Here is an 18,440-nt window from a genome sequence, read left to right as displayed (position 1 = left end):
GTTGATGAGGTTGACAGAGATAACGGAAGAATGAAGACGTTTTAGAGGTCGGTCAAAAAGAAAACCGACAAATATGTTAGAGAAGTGGTATTTTACTCAAGTAATGTGTTTATAAAGATATCAACATTTCCATTGTCCAGTTTTTAAGAAGCGTTTACATGGTGTGTCCAATGTGCCAGTTTCCACCTCAAACCTCAATGTTCTAAGCAGCCGTTTAGGGATATTTCTTTTACAGTTTGAAGATGTAGTTTTTTGTTCCAGTTATTGAAAGTTATACAGTGAAACTCAGGTAACTTTTTTTTGTGATCAGATTTTAAAAGTAAAGCAGACATTTTTTTAAATAAACGTAATAATTGCTTTCATACAAAAAAATTGTAATGTTTGAAGTAGGTAGTAAATTTTTATGGTTTGACTTTTAGCTGTCATTTTATTTGTTCAGTTTTGTTTTAAATTTAGTATTAACATATGACAGTTAGCACTATTTTTGACATTTGGTAAATACCTAATCATATTTGAGATTTTGTTTTTGTTGTTTAAAGAAGGTTAACCACTATGCATAGTTTCACTTAAAAAGATATTTTTTTTTATTTGTAATAATTTATTTCTGCTACAAATTGTTGCACATTAACAATTGTAAGTTTTTTTTTGTATTTTTTTTTAATTGTGACTATTAATATAGTGTTTTTATGTTCGCTAATGTTTTGTATGTTATGTTTTGTAACTGTTTGTGGTGACACAAAAATAAATGTTAAATTTTGTTTTTCAACATTTTGTTTATTCTTTTAACAAACCCTTTCTTTTTGAGTTTTATTTGAAAAAGATATGTTTTTTATGTTTAATAATTATTATATCCCCAGTTACAACTAGCTGGTTGTAATAGGTATGATTAGGCACCTCAGTTGCCTGTTTCGTTTTGTTTTTGTTTGTCCCAAGAGATTTATGACCCTATATTTCATTTTTCTGTAGTTGCCCCAATCCAAACCCTCTTGTCTTTTACTTATCCACGACCCCAGCTCTCCTACCAAAGCCTGAGTGCCCGTTCGCACAAGTAGCGTTTATTTTGCTTACCCTATCTTCGCCCCAAGAATTTCTATCCCCATCTTCTACCCCTAATAGTAATACCCCTATGGTAGGCAAAATATTATCGTTACAACAGATACCATAAAGTAGGGGTTTAAACCATAAACATAATATTGGATCAATTAATATCAATCATTTACATTTAAAAATTATAAATAAACTACAAAGATGATCAAACATTTATTTTTACAGCTTAAATTCCAAACTTCAAATAAAACTTGGAACACTCAAAAAATAAAAGTAAAAGTAATAATTATAAGTTGTTAAAAAATTAAAAAATTTAGTTATGAAAATCATAAAAACAATTACGGGATTCCACTAAACATAACCTCGCTCTACATTTTAAACAACTCATAGTTGTTTGTCCTTTGCCACAGTTTCGACATCGTCGTTTGGTTGTAAAAGTTGGAAAGTGTCCAAAAAGATCTTTTCTAACATCTTCTCCAGGTATATCCTACACTTGAGTAAGAATCTTCTTTTTTGGTGAATTAATTCCGTCGGATCTCCTTTTTCTATTTTTCAGTAGTACGGAATCGACAAATTATATTCTAAATTCGTTTAGACCCATACCATTTTCTTCGTCCTCCAGTAAATTATTATGTCTGCGATATAAAAGCCAAGCGTTATTGACACATATATCCAGTATTTGGGAAAAAATTAAAGGGTACCACCTGTGGCTTTTAAAAGGTGTTCGATAAAGCGCAACTAGCATATCTGCCAAATCTACGCCACCCATATGTGCATTGTAATGCTTGATAATTAATGGACAGGGTATTTTAATTTTCTTTTTAGCTTCTTTAGAGAATCTTTTAATAGAAGACATAGGATAAGCACTTACATACGAACTGCACACATGAACGGCCTTGTTATCAAACCCCTTTATAATGCAAGTTCTTTTTTCGTTATCCACTTTCTGCTAAAAAGATCCTCTTCATTTTTTTTAATTCCGCATCTGTTTGAAAACCACAACCTTGTAGACGATCTGCTCTCAATGTTCCAAGAGATAGAATTTCTTTTTCGTGTCTTAAATAGTGTACTAAACTAGGGGAGCAGAAAAAATTATCAAAATAAACCATGCAACATTCAGGTTTTTTTATTGTTTGGCAGAGAGCTAATACCATCTTGGCACCCAAACCAAAAGATTCCTAGTCATCAGCGAAATATCTATATCTGAATGTATCATACCCTCCGTAAGATAAAAAATCGTATACTATTCCAGATACACCACATCTAAATCATTACAAGCATAATATACCAAATGTTTTTATAACTTTTCTGTTAATCCTCTAATGGCAAAGTATCTAATAAGATACAATTAGTATTTGTCCGTATACCGGGTAATGTATCCAAAAAGATACTTATTCTATTTTCGTCAGTACCTGCCAATGTATACCCCAGGATACTAACTAAATTGTTGCTCAACTGGCAATGTGTCTTCGGAGATACTACTTTTCAAAGTGATCCTATCTGTTTGTTTATAGACAAATCATGAATATTATTTTATACAATTATTTGCTGAAGACCCAATTAACTATAATTATAGTTTACCAATCCATACAATAACTAATAACATATAAAAAATTAATTTACTTACCGAATGGCACAAATTTGCACTTTCTTTGTTTCTTTGGAAGTCATTTTGAGCACGTCTACACAAAACACTCTCTGATTGTGGCAAAACTGTGTATAGGGAGAGGGTACGTTTAAAAGCTCGCGGCAAACTTAGTTTATGTAGAGGAAGTACATTTTAATAAATAACGTATCCTGGAGTACACACCGTCAAGTTAAGGGTTAATTTTCACGAAATAAATATAGTTAACTTGATATGGTTTACAAAAATATCGTTTAAGACAAAAAGTAGAGGACAAGGCTAATTTTTTTTTTCTATGTAAATTTTTTATTTTTTTGTAGATCGACAAAAAGTAAACATCAAATCGTTGTGTGATTAATAATTCATTACATTTATTAAAGAAATTAACATCCTGAAAACAGTTACAAAAAGAAATACAAAATTCTGAAAGAAAAAGTGGAATTTTCGCTCGCTGGAAAAAGTGATGATAATATGAGCCCCCTCAAAGTTGATCCACATTATCATCAAAAAGATATAAATCCATACTAAGGTCAACAAAAATTTAATGTATAGGGTTCATAGTACTATTTACAATACTATTGTAAATAGTACTATCGTCTCTAATTCGTCTGTCTCGGACTGCCTTTTCCAAGACAATGTTAAATAGCAGGCAAGCCAGGGCATCCCCTTGTTTGAGTGCATCCTTTATTTCAAAGGATCGAGAATTTTCTTCTTGTATCCTAACGCTGGCTTTTTAGTGAGACATTGTCATTCTCGTTGATTGGATAAGTTTTTCTGGTATACCAAACTCACGCATCGATTGGTATAGTACTGTTCTCTTGACACTGTCGTATGCGGCCTTAAAGTCACCAAATAGGTGATGGGTTTCAATAATAAAGTTAAATGTTTTCTCGAGGATCTGTCTTTGTAAGCAGCTGTTAATAGAATGATACCTCTGTAGTTGTCGCACTGGAGCTGATCGCCTTTTTTATGTAAGGGGCATATCACGCCTTGAAACCATTTACAAGTCATGGTCTCATTTTGCCAGACCAGAAGTAAAAGTTTATGAAGTGCTTGCAGCAAGGCGTCACCACCATTCTTGTAGAGCTCACTACAAATTTGACTATTTTCTGGTTATTTATTATTTTTAAGCTTTTTAATGGCATGGACAACCTCTTCAGTGGTAGTTTGAGTTAAATATATTCCAATCATTTCGATCTGCTACGGTGTTATCTGCTTCGATATAAGGGCAGTTGAATTTTGCAATTTTGCGTCGAAAAATTTAACCCGTCGGTTCAAGATTGAGGCCGTATCACTTAGGATATTTCCTTCTCCATTGTTACAGCTCCCTATGTTTTGCTTAAACTCTTTACTCATTTTGTGTACATTTCTGTAGAACTTTCTAGTTTAGTTTTAATTTCTTAGCCATTTTATGTTTTCTAATTGCTTTTCTTTAAATTGGCCCTTTTTGTGGAATCGTTTTTCTTCCTTTTTCAGGGTCCGGTATTCCGCCTTTGCTCTTGTTGTGCATGTAGCTTGATTTGTCTTTAGGTATGCTATGTTTTTGTTATGTGTTGCTTTTTGGCACTCCTCGTCAAACTATTCGTTTTTTCTAACTGGTTTGGTTTTGCCCAATGTTTCCAATATCTTCTCAGTTATTATGTTTCTACATTTTGTCCATAATTTTTCCATATTTTTCCCCGCTTACAGGCTCTCTGTTTCCTCATCTATTTGTCTCTTATACTCTCTCGCAACTGTTTTAATGCGCAGATTATTAACATTAATTCTGTCTTGTTTCATATGTTTATCCTTCTTAAGATTTGATATTTTTCCTCTGGTTAACGGTTTCGTTGTCGCTTCTGAATAATTCTAATGAGCTGCAACCGAACCACCCTCTCAAATTTCTTAGCCAGGATATTTTGCGTCGTCCTCGGTTTCTCTTCCCTTGTATCTTCCCTTACATAATAAACCTAAGTAAATTACTACTCACCCCTCATTATATGAGCCAGATATTGAATCTTTCTAATTTTTACAGTTTTTATGACTTTACATTCTTTCTTTATTATTTGTAACACCTCTATATTAGTTACTTTTTTAGTCCACGATATTCTGTGGATTCTCCTGTAGCAGCACATCTCAAAGGAGTATAATTTTTTGATATTGTTCACGTTTTCATGCCGTATAGTAAAGTAGAAAAAACGTAACAAAGTAGCATTCTTGTGCGGATCTTTAGATTAAGGTTACGGTTGCAAAGTAAGTTCTTCAATTTTATGAACGTGTTTCTTGCTATTTCTATTTTAGATCTGATTTATTTTGTTTGAACTCCATCTTCGGTTAGCCACGTTCCTAAATATTTATATGTTGTTACCCTTTCGATCGTTGTATTATTGATGATCAGGTTATCTACATTTTGTGGTTTTTTTGAGAATATCAATGATTTCGTTTTCTTGAGATTCATTTGCAGTGCGTATCTTTCAGATGCATTGTATACACGTTGTATTATGTACTGTAGATCTTTCATGTCACTTGCAAATATGACCGTATCGTCCGCATATCTAATATTATTATTGCTATTTCCGTTGACCAAAATACCTTCCACAATATCCAATAAAGCTTCTTGAAATATATCTTCACTGTAGACGTTGAATAAGAGTGGTGAAAGTATGCACCCTTTTCGAACTTCTCTAAGTATACTTACTTCCTCTGTCAGTTCTCCTTCGACTCTTATTCTTGCTTTGATGTTATATCCTTGCTATAATTGCTTATAAAAGCACTCTAGTTGTGGAATCTTTATACAAGTCATTAAAAGACAAAGTACCTAACTCAGATAAAAGTGATGTTGTATACAAACTTAGTTGTTTTGGCTGTGAAGGTTATTATATAGGTCACACCTTCCAAAAAGTTTCCAGCCGTTTGACTCTTCACAAGAGTGACATTAGGTTACACCCTGATAGATGTTCCCTAGCCACACATGTTAACACAACAGGGCACTCTTTCGATTTTCCAAATGTGAAAATCCTATCCAAGGAGAGCAATTATTTAAAAAGATTGTTTCTCGAGATGGCTTTAATTTTTCAAGAAAAAGAAACCATTAATAAAAAGACAGATACCAACAATTTAAACAACTTATACTCATTATTGTTAACTTTAGATACCCACAAACCTACCAATAAAGGTAATTCATCGTCAACAATATAAGTTTTATTATATATGAGATATATAATATCTCTTATACTTCAAAATAAGTCTTTTTGCCGCTTATTTTTCAAAAAGTTCAGCGTCTATTAAGCATACTATTACCTTTACTCTCTTATACTTCAAAATAAGTCTTTTTGCCGCTTATTTTTCAGAAAGTTCAGCGTCTATTAAGTATACTATTACCTTTACATTGTTATCATTTAAGATCCAACGTTCTGTCGTTTTAAGTTGGTAGTAATTAATTCACAATCAATTCTTTTATTTCTGATAAGAATATTTGTAGTATTTTTAAATATGTGTTTTATAAAAGAACGTTTTAAAACAAAATTTTTTGGATAGTTTTCGCCATCATTTGTCAGATGAGTCAGATGAGTTGTCCATTTCATTTTATAAACACCATGACTAACCCCAATTTGTGTAGGATACAAAATAATTTTTATTCTGTAGTTTGTACTAATTTGTTTTATTGTAGCACCCTGATGATGCAAATAAAGATTTGCGAAAGCTTGGTAGACTAAAAAGAGCTATCTTTCTCCTATCTTCCGCTGCATACCCAAATAGTTGTGTTTGTAGTATATACAGGGACGAGTGCCTTAAGAACCGGCAAAATTACGCAAAAGATAGAAAACATAATACGTTGTGAAATAAAAAGAGATGAAAGTAGTAGAGGTGACAAATTATCGATATTAACCTATAATTTACTTGACATTACATTAGAATTATCGAAAATTTCCCACGTTTAGACGTTAGCTTATCAGCTGGTTGACTTCAGTTATAGTAATACGTACCACGTAATGTAAGTAAAAACAGTTTAAGTAGGAGTATTATTTTTATCCAAAATTAAAGTATTGATCAATAATAAACTATGATTTGAGACGTCGTATACACTCTTCTCAATACAGAATTATCATAGCTTGTTATTCTGTATTCGTCAACACAGATTTAATTATCAAATTACTACTAATTAAACTGTTTACTTACATTTGTTTGATTGCCTTCAATCAGTTTTTACTTTATGCGAAATTTAAAAAATGTAAATATTCGACGTCATACTTGTAATATTATGACTGAAGTCAACTAGCTCATAAGCTAACGTCTAAAGGTGGGAAACTATCGATAGTCCTAATGTAATTTAATGTAAATTATAGGTTTCTATCGATAATTTCCCACCTCTACTACTTTCATCTCTTTTTATTTCACAACGTGTTATGTTTTCTATCTTTTGAGTTATTTTGCCGGTTTTTAAGGCACTCATCACTGTATATATATATATATATATATATATATATATATATATATATATATATATATATATATATATATATATATATATATATATATATAATATTTTTCGTTGTCATATGGTGCTAATACTATTCATTTGTAGAATTTCGGTGAACCATTGAAGACTGACTATCAAACGTGGCACGATAATTGTAAACTTTACATTCCCGGTGTAACCCAAGAAGAAATCAATAGAGTAAAACAAGGAATATTCGATACAGACAACCAAGCTATTAAGGTAAGTAAACTATTTAGTAAACGTAAGATATCGATGGTTTTATATGGCTGTACAGGTGCTTTGTCAATAATTAAAAAGTATTTTGGTCTTATTCTCTTTGTAAGCTCTCCAGTTTTATTATTTTTAAAAAATCATATTAATTTTTAATTGTTTATTTACAAATTAGTAGTGTTTGGCCTTATATACATTTCAATTATCTGCAGCGTTTTAACCTTTACAAAAAAAAAAACGAAATACAGCATCTGAAAGGTTAAAAAACACAACTGGAAAGAAAGTTTGTACGATCCATAGAACCGAATTTATTTATTTTTTTTTTAGTTCATAGCGCAATTTTTTTTACACATACAGAGCTGAACTTTGGGCAATTTGTCAATAAAGTTTCAGTTGTTCATTTAAAATTTTATAACCTTAATCTATGCATAATTAACATCGTGGAAACCTGTTAAAATTAACAAACCAAAAGAAAGGTCACTGAGGTGATCTGAAAGTTCTTTCAAGCTCATGAAAATTGAAAACGAAACTTCAGAAGGAGCGCGCTTGAAAAATTTGCATTTCTTTGGTTCTACTTAACGTAGGACCTTCTTTTTTATTTAGGGTGATTCATCCATGGGTTAACGACTATATTATTTTTAATCGTTCTAATCATTTCACCTCTCTCATTACTAGTCCCTAGTCCAAATTCTTTAACATCTGTGGGCCGACCCTGTCACACTTTCACATTAAATTTTTCATTTTAATTGTAGCTTAACTATTTTTTTTATTGTTACATTGCATGTTTACAATCTAGTCTATACACAAAGTAATAAGTAAATTGTCTGTAAGTAAATTAACGTGAGTTAGGTATAATATACTGCCCAGTGATGGTTCTCTAGGTATTATTGCGGTAGGTCTTTTGGCCATACTCCCTTCAATCTTCTTTCGGCAAGTAGTTGAGTGACTAAGTTATTTATCAGTTCGTTGTTGTGATCAGTGGTGCGATTTTTATATTTTAGTGGGTGATTCTTTATTATGTCCTTTAGTAATGGGATATCCAGATCATTGTGAAGTGTTTGGTTAGATACATACCATGGAGCTTTCCTTATCATACGGAGTATTTTGTATTGGAATGTTCAAATTTGTATTTGAAGGTTTACTACAGCCTCATAGTTTTATTCCATATGCTTAAACTGGTATGAGTATAGCTTTGTACAGAAGCAGTTTATTTTTAAGAGATTACTGAGACCTTTTGTTAATTTGTAGCATGTGAAATTTATTGGAATACCCTAGTATATGTGTTAATTGAAATCCCCTTATATATTTTATGCATTATAAAAACTAAGACTTTTTTTCAATGTTTCTTAGTTCGTATCCTTCAATTTAAAACCAATATAATCTTTCGTTCTTTTTAGGTCGCCGCCGTCGATAATAAAATATTTTATTGTTTATTTATGTCACAGGCCCAAATTCTTCAATATTTCTTTGTTCAAACCGCCCGATATTGCGTTTTCCAATTAATCTACGCTTAATTTTCGTTGTGTTTTGTTTATTTTAGCGTTTTGTTTATTTTAGTTTATGCGAGCAATTTTTGAAGATAATTTCGTCACTCTCAGTGGAGCCGCTGTTAGAGGCAGTGGCAGTGGTTTCGGTGTTGGTCCGAATTTTCATCTAGTTCGTTTCCTTATTGTTTTTTTTTATCGGAATTAGTGAAGTTTTTTAGTATGTAGCAGTTCAATGTGTAGTTACAGAGGTCAGTCAATTTGTTTAAAGTAAGTTAAATTGTACTCTTACGTAATATGTCAGATTTAGAAGAGTAACCACTTGTTTCGATGTTATAAAGATTTGTGTGAACATCTGAAAAGTAAATAAGATGGTTCCCGTTTACAAGATGTGTATAAGTGCCCCACTTCAACCTCGTTTTGTTCCTGTTCTGTTCCTGGAGCAGTTTTGTATTTGAATGTGCCAGTTTCAACTTTTAACCTCAAATAGATCCAGTTTTTCTTCAATCGTGTCCATATAGTTCCCAGAAATATTAGTAATGTCCAGTATCCCGTTTAATCCTCAGAAGTTTCAGTGCAAAGTGCAAAATTTTATGTGAATTAATGGTAACATTTTGTGTTTAATTTCTATAGTAAAATAGACATTTTTTAAATAAACGTAATAATTGCTTTCATATAAAGAAAAAAATTGTAATATTTAAAGTAGTAGATTTTATGGTTTGACTTTTAGCTTTCATTTTATTTGTTCAGTTGTGTTTTAAATTTAATGTTAATATATGACAGCTAGCTTTATTTTTGGTATTGTTTTGTTTTGTTTTCTTTAAAAGAAAGGTACATGTAAATTTTGTAAGTTTTTGTAGTATCTCCAACTCCTGGAAATTGTAAACAGATGACACATGTAAGTTTTTTTTGTATTTTTGTATTTTGCAGCTATTGTTATTATATTTTTGTAATGTCTTTTTTGAGCATTTTTCTGTTCTCGATGTTTTGTAACTGTTTGTGGTGACACAAAAATAAATGTTAAATTTTGTTTCTTAAATTTTGTTTATTCTTTTTTTTAACAAACCTTTATTTTTGAGTTTCCATTTGGAAAAGATATGTTTTTTATGTTCAATAATTATATCTCCAGTTACAAGTAGCTGGTTGTAATAGGTATAATTAGGCACCTCAAGTGGCGCCCTATATTAAATTTCTTGAGGTGTTTCCGGTTTATTTTCATTCTGTTTGTCCCAAGACATTTATGACCCTTTATTTCATTTTTCTGTAGTTGCCCCAATCCAAACCCCCCTTGTCTTTTACTTATCCACGACCCCAGCTCTTATACCAAAACCTGAGTGCCGTTCGCACAAGTAACGTTTATTTTGCTTACCCTATCTCCACCCCCATAGTTTCTATTCCCCAATCTTCTACCCCCAAAATCTTACCCTATGGTAGGCAAAAAATATCGTTACAAATTAGCCAGTTCATATTTTTTAGTTTAAGATTTAGTTGTTTCCGTTAGGTTCTAATGTGTGTTGTCTGTGTGTTAATGAATGTAAGTTTTACATTCAGATGCAATCCCAAGTATTTCACAACTGGTTTTATAGGAATGGGAGTATTATTAATATAAACTTGTGGACATGTAGATTTTCTTGTTGTAAAAGTAATTTGTACTGATTTGCTAGCATTAACACTAATCTTCCATCGCTAATGCCAGTTTTGTAATTGGACTTATTGATTTTGTACTTTTTGTGATGCTACATTAGGGTCAATATCCACTGCCAAGATTCCCGTGTCATCGGCAAAACTAGCTAAGAAGGTATCATTGCTGGTTGAAACGTCTGCTGTAAATATCAGATACAGAAATGGGCCCAAAATCCTACCCTCAGGTACGCCAGATTGTATGATGTGGTAATTTGTGTAGCATTCTTCAATTTTGACTTGAAAGTAACCGTCAGTAAGATATGATTTTAGTATAACGTATAGTTGGTCTGTTAGGTGTAATTTCAGTTTGTAGAGGAGAGCTTTATGCCGTACTCTATCAAATGCCTTTTGTATATCTAGAAACACTTCAGCGTAAAACTTTTTCTCTTCGAGAGTTGTTTTCGTTATATTTACTCATCTGTGGCATTGTTGGATGGTTAAGTGTTCACAAGTGTTCATTCTTAATCCGAATTGGTGTTGTGATATAATTTCGTTTATGGGAACAACTTGCTCAATTTTATGTAATACTTTCTTTCTAATACTTTCGACATTATTGGTAGTAGGCTTATAGGGCGATATGAATTTGCTTGCGTTGCGGGCTTACCAGATTTCGAAATCATTTGAACAAATTTTCATTGTATTGGAAAGTATCGAAGACGTAGTGTGCTGTTGTATATTATTGGTAATAATACAACTGCTTTTCTCGGTAGCTTCTAAAGTAATTCTTCTGTTATCAAATCGTAGGCAGGAGCTTTCTTGAAATTTAGCATTTTTGTTTGTTGTCGAACCTTTGTCGGAGTAAATGTTGTCAGAGGAAGAGAAACTTGACATTGAGTTTCGAGATACATTCTTATAACATCATGTTCATCGTTATTAGTATCTCGGGCTGCAAATACACTTACAAGATGCTCTGTCAATATTGTTGTTTTTTCTGCGATTGTGCGGGCCCAGGTCATGTCTGTTTTTCTTAATGGTAAATTTGTTATTGTCGGTCGTTTAAATTTTTTTGTAGCTTTCTATATAGAGTGGTCTTCATGTGAGTGGTTTGAAATATAAAACTGGAAGGAGTCGATTTTTTCTTAATGTAATCCTCTATTTAGTCTATGACTTATCCTGTTAAGGTACGTTAAGTTCTCTTATATGGAGGGGGATATTATGGTTTTTTTGCACATTTCTTTGGCGCTGTGGTGTTGCTTCCCATCCTGTTGTTTGTAAAACTGTTGTTAAATAGTCTACTGCTTTCTCTACATCTTCGTTTTCTTTTATCCGTATATCTAGTCTAATCTTTGTATTTACATAATTTTGGTAAATATCCCAGTTTGCTTCTTTAGTCGCAAGTTTGGGTGGTGGTGTTCTCTATACTATGTTTGTACTTAAAATTATTATTAATGTGCTGTGATCTGATGTTAAATCAAAGTTTAACTCTATTGCACAATGGGTGTCAGATATCCCTTCTCTTATAAACAAATCTGGGATTTTGTTGGAGTCCGTAAGCCAGTATGTGGGTTCTCCCGTTGATAAGAATCTTAAGTTATTTTGTTGGATGATATTCATTAAGCCTGATTAATTTGGAATACCATGAAAAAATTTGTATGAAATTATGATACTATTCACTTAAAATGGGATGTCTAGGCGGATGCCATTAGCATTTCATGACGCAATTCATAATGTTTTGAAAACTATTTTGTTATTTTGTTAATGAATGTAGTTACCATGGTTAAAATTAAGCTATTTGAGAGAACATATTTTTGAATTCATTTAGGAAATTTGATGGTTTATCTGCTTAATCATTGTTGATATTTTTGTAATCTGCATTTATGTTTGTAATAGCAGCATCTCTATAACTGATTCTGTTGAAATTATGAGCATGAAGTTGGGTAGGTATATTTACATTGGGATTGTTGACAGGGTTTTGAGTAGTCATTTGTTTTGAGTTGCGATTGTATCTGATATTAAGTAGTTCACGATAAACAGAACATTTTCTATAATTAGAAGGATGGTCTCCGTTGCAGTGAGTGCAAGTTGCTGGCGTTTTTTTTTTTTTGGTTTCTTGCAGTCCTTTGTGTTGTGTGATCCAGCGCATTTTTCGCAAACATATGGTTTTGCACAGTACGTTTTAGTGTGACCATATTCTTGACATCGTGTACATTGTGGTATATTTCTTTTAATTCTCGGTGGTTCTACTCTTATTTTACAATGTTTTATATATTGAAGTTCAAATATTTTTTTGTTGTTCGTTTGAGGCTTGAGGTGCATAAAAAATAATGGTAATGGACACGGCTCAATCTGTGTCTGACATTTGTAACGTTTCTTACCTTATGACCCCTTTTTTTAATTTCCGAAAGGAGTGATGTAGTCCTCGAATAACTATTCTGTATGCTCTCTCTTGCTTAGGTTGGTATGTATGTTGGACGATTTTTTCCTTTCGTACGTGATGTATTAGTTTTCTGTAGGATTCAGGTATCTTTGGTAATTTTTATTGTGTTGCTTGTTAAGGCTTTAGTAAAGTAAGTTTCTACGTTTACTGCTTGAGCTAAATTATCTACCATTTTGTTATAGTTACTCACGCCATATATAAAAATTGAGGAGGGTTTTGAGATTGGTAAATTTTTATTCATATAATTTACGGAGTTTTCCTGTGGAAGTGGCTGCAACCTATTTGAGAGTGTAATTGAAGCTTCTTCTTCTTTTGAATCTTGACGTTATTTCTTTTTGATCTTATCGTTTGCCATGGGTGTTTATTATTTTGAGAGTCTTCATGTTCTTCGTCAGACATAGAATCATATTCATTCTGTGTTTCTGGATTGTTTTTTAAGTTTAAGTTAGCTTTTGAGTTTGATGTAGAATGAGAAAAGTTGGTTTGCTGGGTAACTATTGGCTATACCTGATATCATCATCATCATCCAGCCTCAAGAGTCCACTGCTGAACATAGGCCTCTTCCTCATGTTTCCAACCCCGTCTATCTTGCGCCGCTCTCATCCAGTTTTTATTGAGTCTTCTTAAATCGTCAGTCCATCTTGTAGGTGGTCGACCGACGCTTCTCTTCTCTTCCCTTGGCCTCCATTCCAATAACCTCTTTGTCCATCGCCCATCTGTCATTCTGGCTATGTGTCCTGCTCATCTCCATTTTAGTCTGGCTATCTTCTCGATGATGTCAGTCACTCCGGTTCTTCTCCTGATGTCTTCGTTGGTTATTCTGTCTCGCAGAGTTATTCCTAACATGGACCGCTTCATTCTTCTCTGCGTGACTCTCAGTTTGGTCGCTGCTGCTTTTGTTAAGGTAAGTGTTTCTGCTCCGTACGTCAAGACTGGGAGGACGCACTGATCAAATACCTTTCTCTTTAGGCATGTGGGCAGCTCACTTTTAAAAGTTTCTCTGTTTTCCAAATGCTGCCCACCCAAGGCCGATTCTTCTCTTCAGTTCATGAGTCTGGTTATCCCTGCCAATCATAATTTCATGTCCCAGGTATTTATATCTATCTACGAGTTCTATTTCTTTCCCACCAATACTGATGTTCTGGTTGGGTACCAAATTGGTCATGATTTTTGTTTTCGAGATATTTATATTTAAACCTACACTTTCTGTAGCCACAACGAGTTCCTGTACCATCTCTCTTGCCATACCTAGATCTTCAGCTATTATAAGTATATCATCGGCGAAACGTAAGTTGTTTAGATATTCTCCATCTATTTTTATTCCCTTTGTCATCCAATCCAAATTCTTAAAAGCATGTTCTACCACCGTATTAAAAAGTTTAGGTGACATTGGGTCTCCTTGTCTAACCCCCCGTTCTATTTTTATGCGATTACTGTTAGTATGTAGTCTAACAGTGGTTGTTGCCTGCAGGTATATTTTGTATAATAATTTAGTATATCTATAATCTAGCCTGCATTCTTTAAGCGCCTGTAATATTTTGCTTAGCTCAACTGTGTCAAAGGCTTTGTGAAAATCGATAAATATTAGAACTAGAGGTTTATTGTATTCCACTGCTTTCTCTATTAGGGTTTTTATACTTTGTAAATGGTCATTTGTTCCGTAACTTTTTCGGAATCCTGCCTGTTCCCTTGGTTGATAAGTCTCTAATTTTCTTTCCATTCTCTTAACTAATATTCGCGTAAACAACTTATATATATATATATATATATATATATATATATATATATATATATATATATATATATATATATATATATATATATATATATATATATATGGCTGAGGAGGCTAATCGGTCTGTAATTCTCTAAATTTGCTTTGTCTCCTGCTTTGTGTAATAGAATCATAGTAGCGAATTATTGTTCCAGTCTGTTGGAATATTGGCGCTGTGAAGGCAGATATTGAAAAGTTGTTTAATTTTTTCAAGTAATACATCCCCTCCAATTTTTAGTGCTTCTGATGCTATTCCGTCTTCATCCGGGGTTCGATTATTTTTCATTTTCTTCGGGGCTTCTTTGATTTCTGATTTTGTTATATCGGGCATTAAATCTGATTCTTGGTTTAATACCCCAGTTTTTAGTGTAATTGGAGGTTCCGTATTGTTATCTTTTTTTCTTGATCTATATAACTCTGTGTAGAACTCTTCGACTATTCTTAATATTTCATCTCTGTTCGTTATTTCTTCTCCAGTTCTGTTTCTCAGTTTGTTAACTTCTATTTTCCCCTTTTGTACGCTCCTCTTCAAAACTTTCATGTTCTTATTTTGCTCTATTGCCTTTTTGTTTTTTCTACATTGTAGTTTCTTATGTCTTTTTTTATTGCCTTTGTGATCGTCTTATTTATTTGTTTTATCGCTTCTTTGCTTGTAGTGTTATCTCCTTTCATTTGTCGCCTTAGTTCTATAAGGGTTTTCGTGGGTTGACTCAGTTTTTCATCTTTTTTCCTTGTCGGACAATATTTAGTTTGATTTAGTTTGAGCCTGTTGCATTGTGTTGACTATTTGTTTGTTCAATATATTGATGTCTGCTGTTGTTGTATCTGTCAATGAATTACCAATATATTTTTCGAACTCCTGAATGTTAGTTGGGTTTTTCCATTTCTTTGGTTGTTTCTTATTTATCATTTTGAGTCTTTCTTTTTCGGTTGATATCGTTATCGTTAATATATACCTGATTGTTGTTGATAATTATGAAAAGGTATCATTTCGTTTACTGTTGGTTTATTTGAGCACAATGGTGGAGGTTGAGTATTTATTTGACTTACTTGGTAATATGGATGTATTAGGTTTGTAGGCTCGTTCTGAATTACAGTTGGAAACTGCACTGTAGCGTATTGAAAATCACTTGATCCTGGTCCGTTCCCTGTTGGAAACATTTTTAATTCACTTAGAGCTCATTTTTATTTCACATTGACTGGATAAATGAAAGTTTATTTATTTAGCAATAATCAATTTAAAACATCCAAACCTCGAGAAGATTAATAATTAAATTAGATAGCACAATTACAATATCTTCAGAGAACCGCCAAAAATTAATATCTTTTCGACAGAACCCCAAAATTCACATTAAGTTTGACAGTTATTTTCTTTAAATCTAACTTATTTTTAATTATTTTAATATTCTACCGATCAAAGAGTAGAGTTTTTCTACTACATCATCATATTTCTTTTTAGCTCTTGGCACATACATTTTTAAGATAATAATATGCTGGGAAGGGTTTGCTGTTTAACTGGAGTTAAATGCGTCTCTCAGAAATATATGTTAAAGTTTTGACATATTTTATGTATTTTGGAGCAACCAAAAGGTAGTGATTACCTCCAGAATAGTATAGTGTTCCGCCTTCTTTTTTATATATTCTGAAACCTGTTCATCCAATTTCGCCGAATACCATTATTTGTATGTTTAAGTCTTTTTTGTGTATAAATTTGTATATTTCTTAAACAGCATTATCCATTTTCCTAATTAGTTAAAAATTTGTATAATCCATTTACACAACCTAATTTTAGACGTTGAGTTGAGATATTCTTTACAACCCTTGCTCATTTAACGACTGCTTGGGTCTACGAGCGATTGCTACATTGTTTCTCTCCATAGGGATTTCCTAGATATATCCATGGGGATCTTTAATGTAGCGGTTTATGCGGTTCATCAAAATTTTGCTTCATCCACCTTCGAGGTCGATTTCTCAACTTATGACAAAAGAGTGGCAAGTCACCTACCAACTAATCTGCACGAAGCCGTTGGTCAGTAAGTGAAGGATTATTTATACCGACAATGACTTGGTGAAATGATTGCTATATCTTGCTACACTCCCTGCCATATCTGGTTTAGCATTCAGAAGCAAAAATAAAAGTTTTTAAATTTAAAATCAATTATATTTTAAAAATCCGTTTTTAATTTTTGATTTTTCTTTTGTTCCAGAAATATGCTGCTTGTGTTTGGTTGGAATCCAAAACCGTACGTAATAGTTTTTATATTTACATAACAGTGAAACATAGTATAAGCTAATAGTTTGTTTACTAATAGTAATAGTAATAAAGTTTTGGATTTAAAAATTAAACTAAGACTTAATAAAAAATATAAAACAATTGTGCTTAAAGTTTATATAACGCATGTAACAGTTTTCGGAATTAATATTCCATCATCAGTGCTATCCTAAAACTATAACCACTTTAAAGATCTTCATATAAGTCAAGTGAACTTGACTTATATGAAGATCTTGAAATTATCAAAGAAAAGCAGAGACGTCCAAATTGTGTTAATCGCCATGTCTCATTCAATCAAGACTTCCTTCTTCTCCAGCGCCAACCATTTTCATGGCCGATATTCTCAACATCTACTGTAACATTAAAATTTATACTAATCTCCCTCCGTTTGTCATTTATTCATCTTTCTTAGCCCACTCCAAATCACTCTTTCTTAATGCATCTAACTTTTCCATCACTCCCTACTTCTTTCCAGAATTCTAAACTTTGCCTCTGACTTTTATGCCTAATGTTCTTCATCCACCATTGCTACATGATTAAATTTAGATCTGACAATTCTATATCCCTTTTATAAACCATTCAAAATCACACAATAATTATAATCCCTCACTCATATTCACATTCACATACGCAGATAATTTTCATGATTTCCATCTAAAGCCAAGCCATACATCTGAATTTCCTCTTATCAATCACAACACTTTAGTAACGTCTAGACTTTTTACTCCTCTTACCAAAAAATTTAACAACCTCCACCCCCACACACCCAATTTCCTCTAAAACATTCTTCTATTCTATTCAATAAAAAGATATGTCTCTTGTTTAGTCAATTTTTGCTATCACAACAACAAAAAAACATTACAAATCATAACTCCAACCAAATAGATTCACCCTATACCCATCAGTTTTGTCAATCTTCAATAATCTTTTAATACCTATTATAACATTTTTTAATCAACTTTTACACTTCTTTAAAATCCTCTAAACTTCTCTATTATACAGAAAATGGATTACATCTTTGAATCTAACGCTTTCCTTAAATCAGTCAGACATAGCAATATTAGTAATACTCTAGTTATTTCTAGGTGATTTGCTTTATAACGAATATTGCTTCTGTACACGATCTTCCACTAAGAGAACCCTGTTGTTTATCTGCTAAACTTATCATCTGATTTATTAACACTTGTAAATCAAAACTTTATAAATTATAGTAGTTGCATAAATAGTTTATACCTCTGTAGTTTTCTGGCTGATGTATATCTCCTTTTTTGAATAGTAGAATTAGTTCGCTGATTCTCCATTCTTTTGGTATTTTATTGTATTTTATAATTGTATCAATGAATGTTGTTATTTGTTCTGTCATTGCTGCTCCACAATATTTCAGTAATTCGTTTGGTATCCCGTCTTTACCTGCTGCTTTTCATTTCTTTAGGATTTCAAGTATTTTCCGAGCTTCCTGTACATTTATATTAAGTTCTTCATTTGTGGC

The 18,440-nt window shown here is 32.4% G+C and overlaps 2 protein-coding genes across 3 annotated transcripts in view; one reads left to right on the top strand and one right to left on the bottom strand.

Moving 5' to 3' along the window:
* LOC140449818 (dynein axonemal heavy chain 1-like) overlaps nt 1–18,440 on the bottom strand; it is a 1,063,244-nt gene that overhangs the window by 128,163 nt on the left and 916,641 nt on the right. The window lies entirely within an intron of this gene.
* The window catches only part of LOC140449821 (uncharacterized), a 38,085-nt gene that overhangs the window by 4,997 nt on the left and 14,648 nt on the right, over nt 1–18,440 (top strand). The window contains exons 2-3 of the mRNA XM_072543178.1: nt 7,236–7,370; nt 16,887–16,922. Coding sequence (XP_072399279.1) covers nt 7,236–7,370; nt 16,887–16,922 — 171 coding nt within the window. The remainder of the gene's footprint in view (nt 1–7,235; nt 7,371–16,886; nt 16,923–18,440) is intronic.

The sequence above is a fragment of the Diabrotica undecimpunctata genome, chromosome 9 (assembly GCF_040954645.1).
Source record: "Diabrotica undecimpunctata isolate CICGRU chromosome 9, icDiaUnde3, whole genome shotgun sequence".
Lineage (NCBI taxonomy): Eukaryota > Metazoa > Arthropoda > Insecta > Coleoptera > Chrysomelidae > Diabrotica > Diabrotica undecimpunctata.
This window is presented reverse-complemented; position numbering and strand designations above follow the sequence as displayed.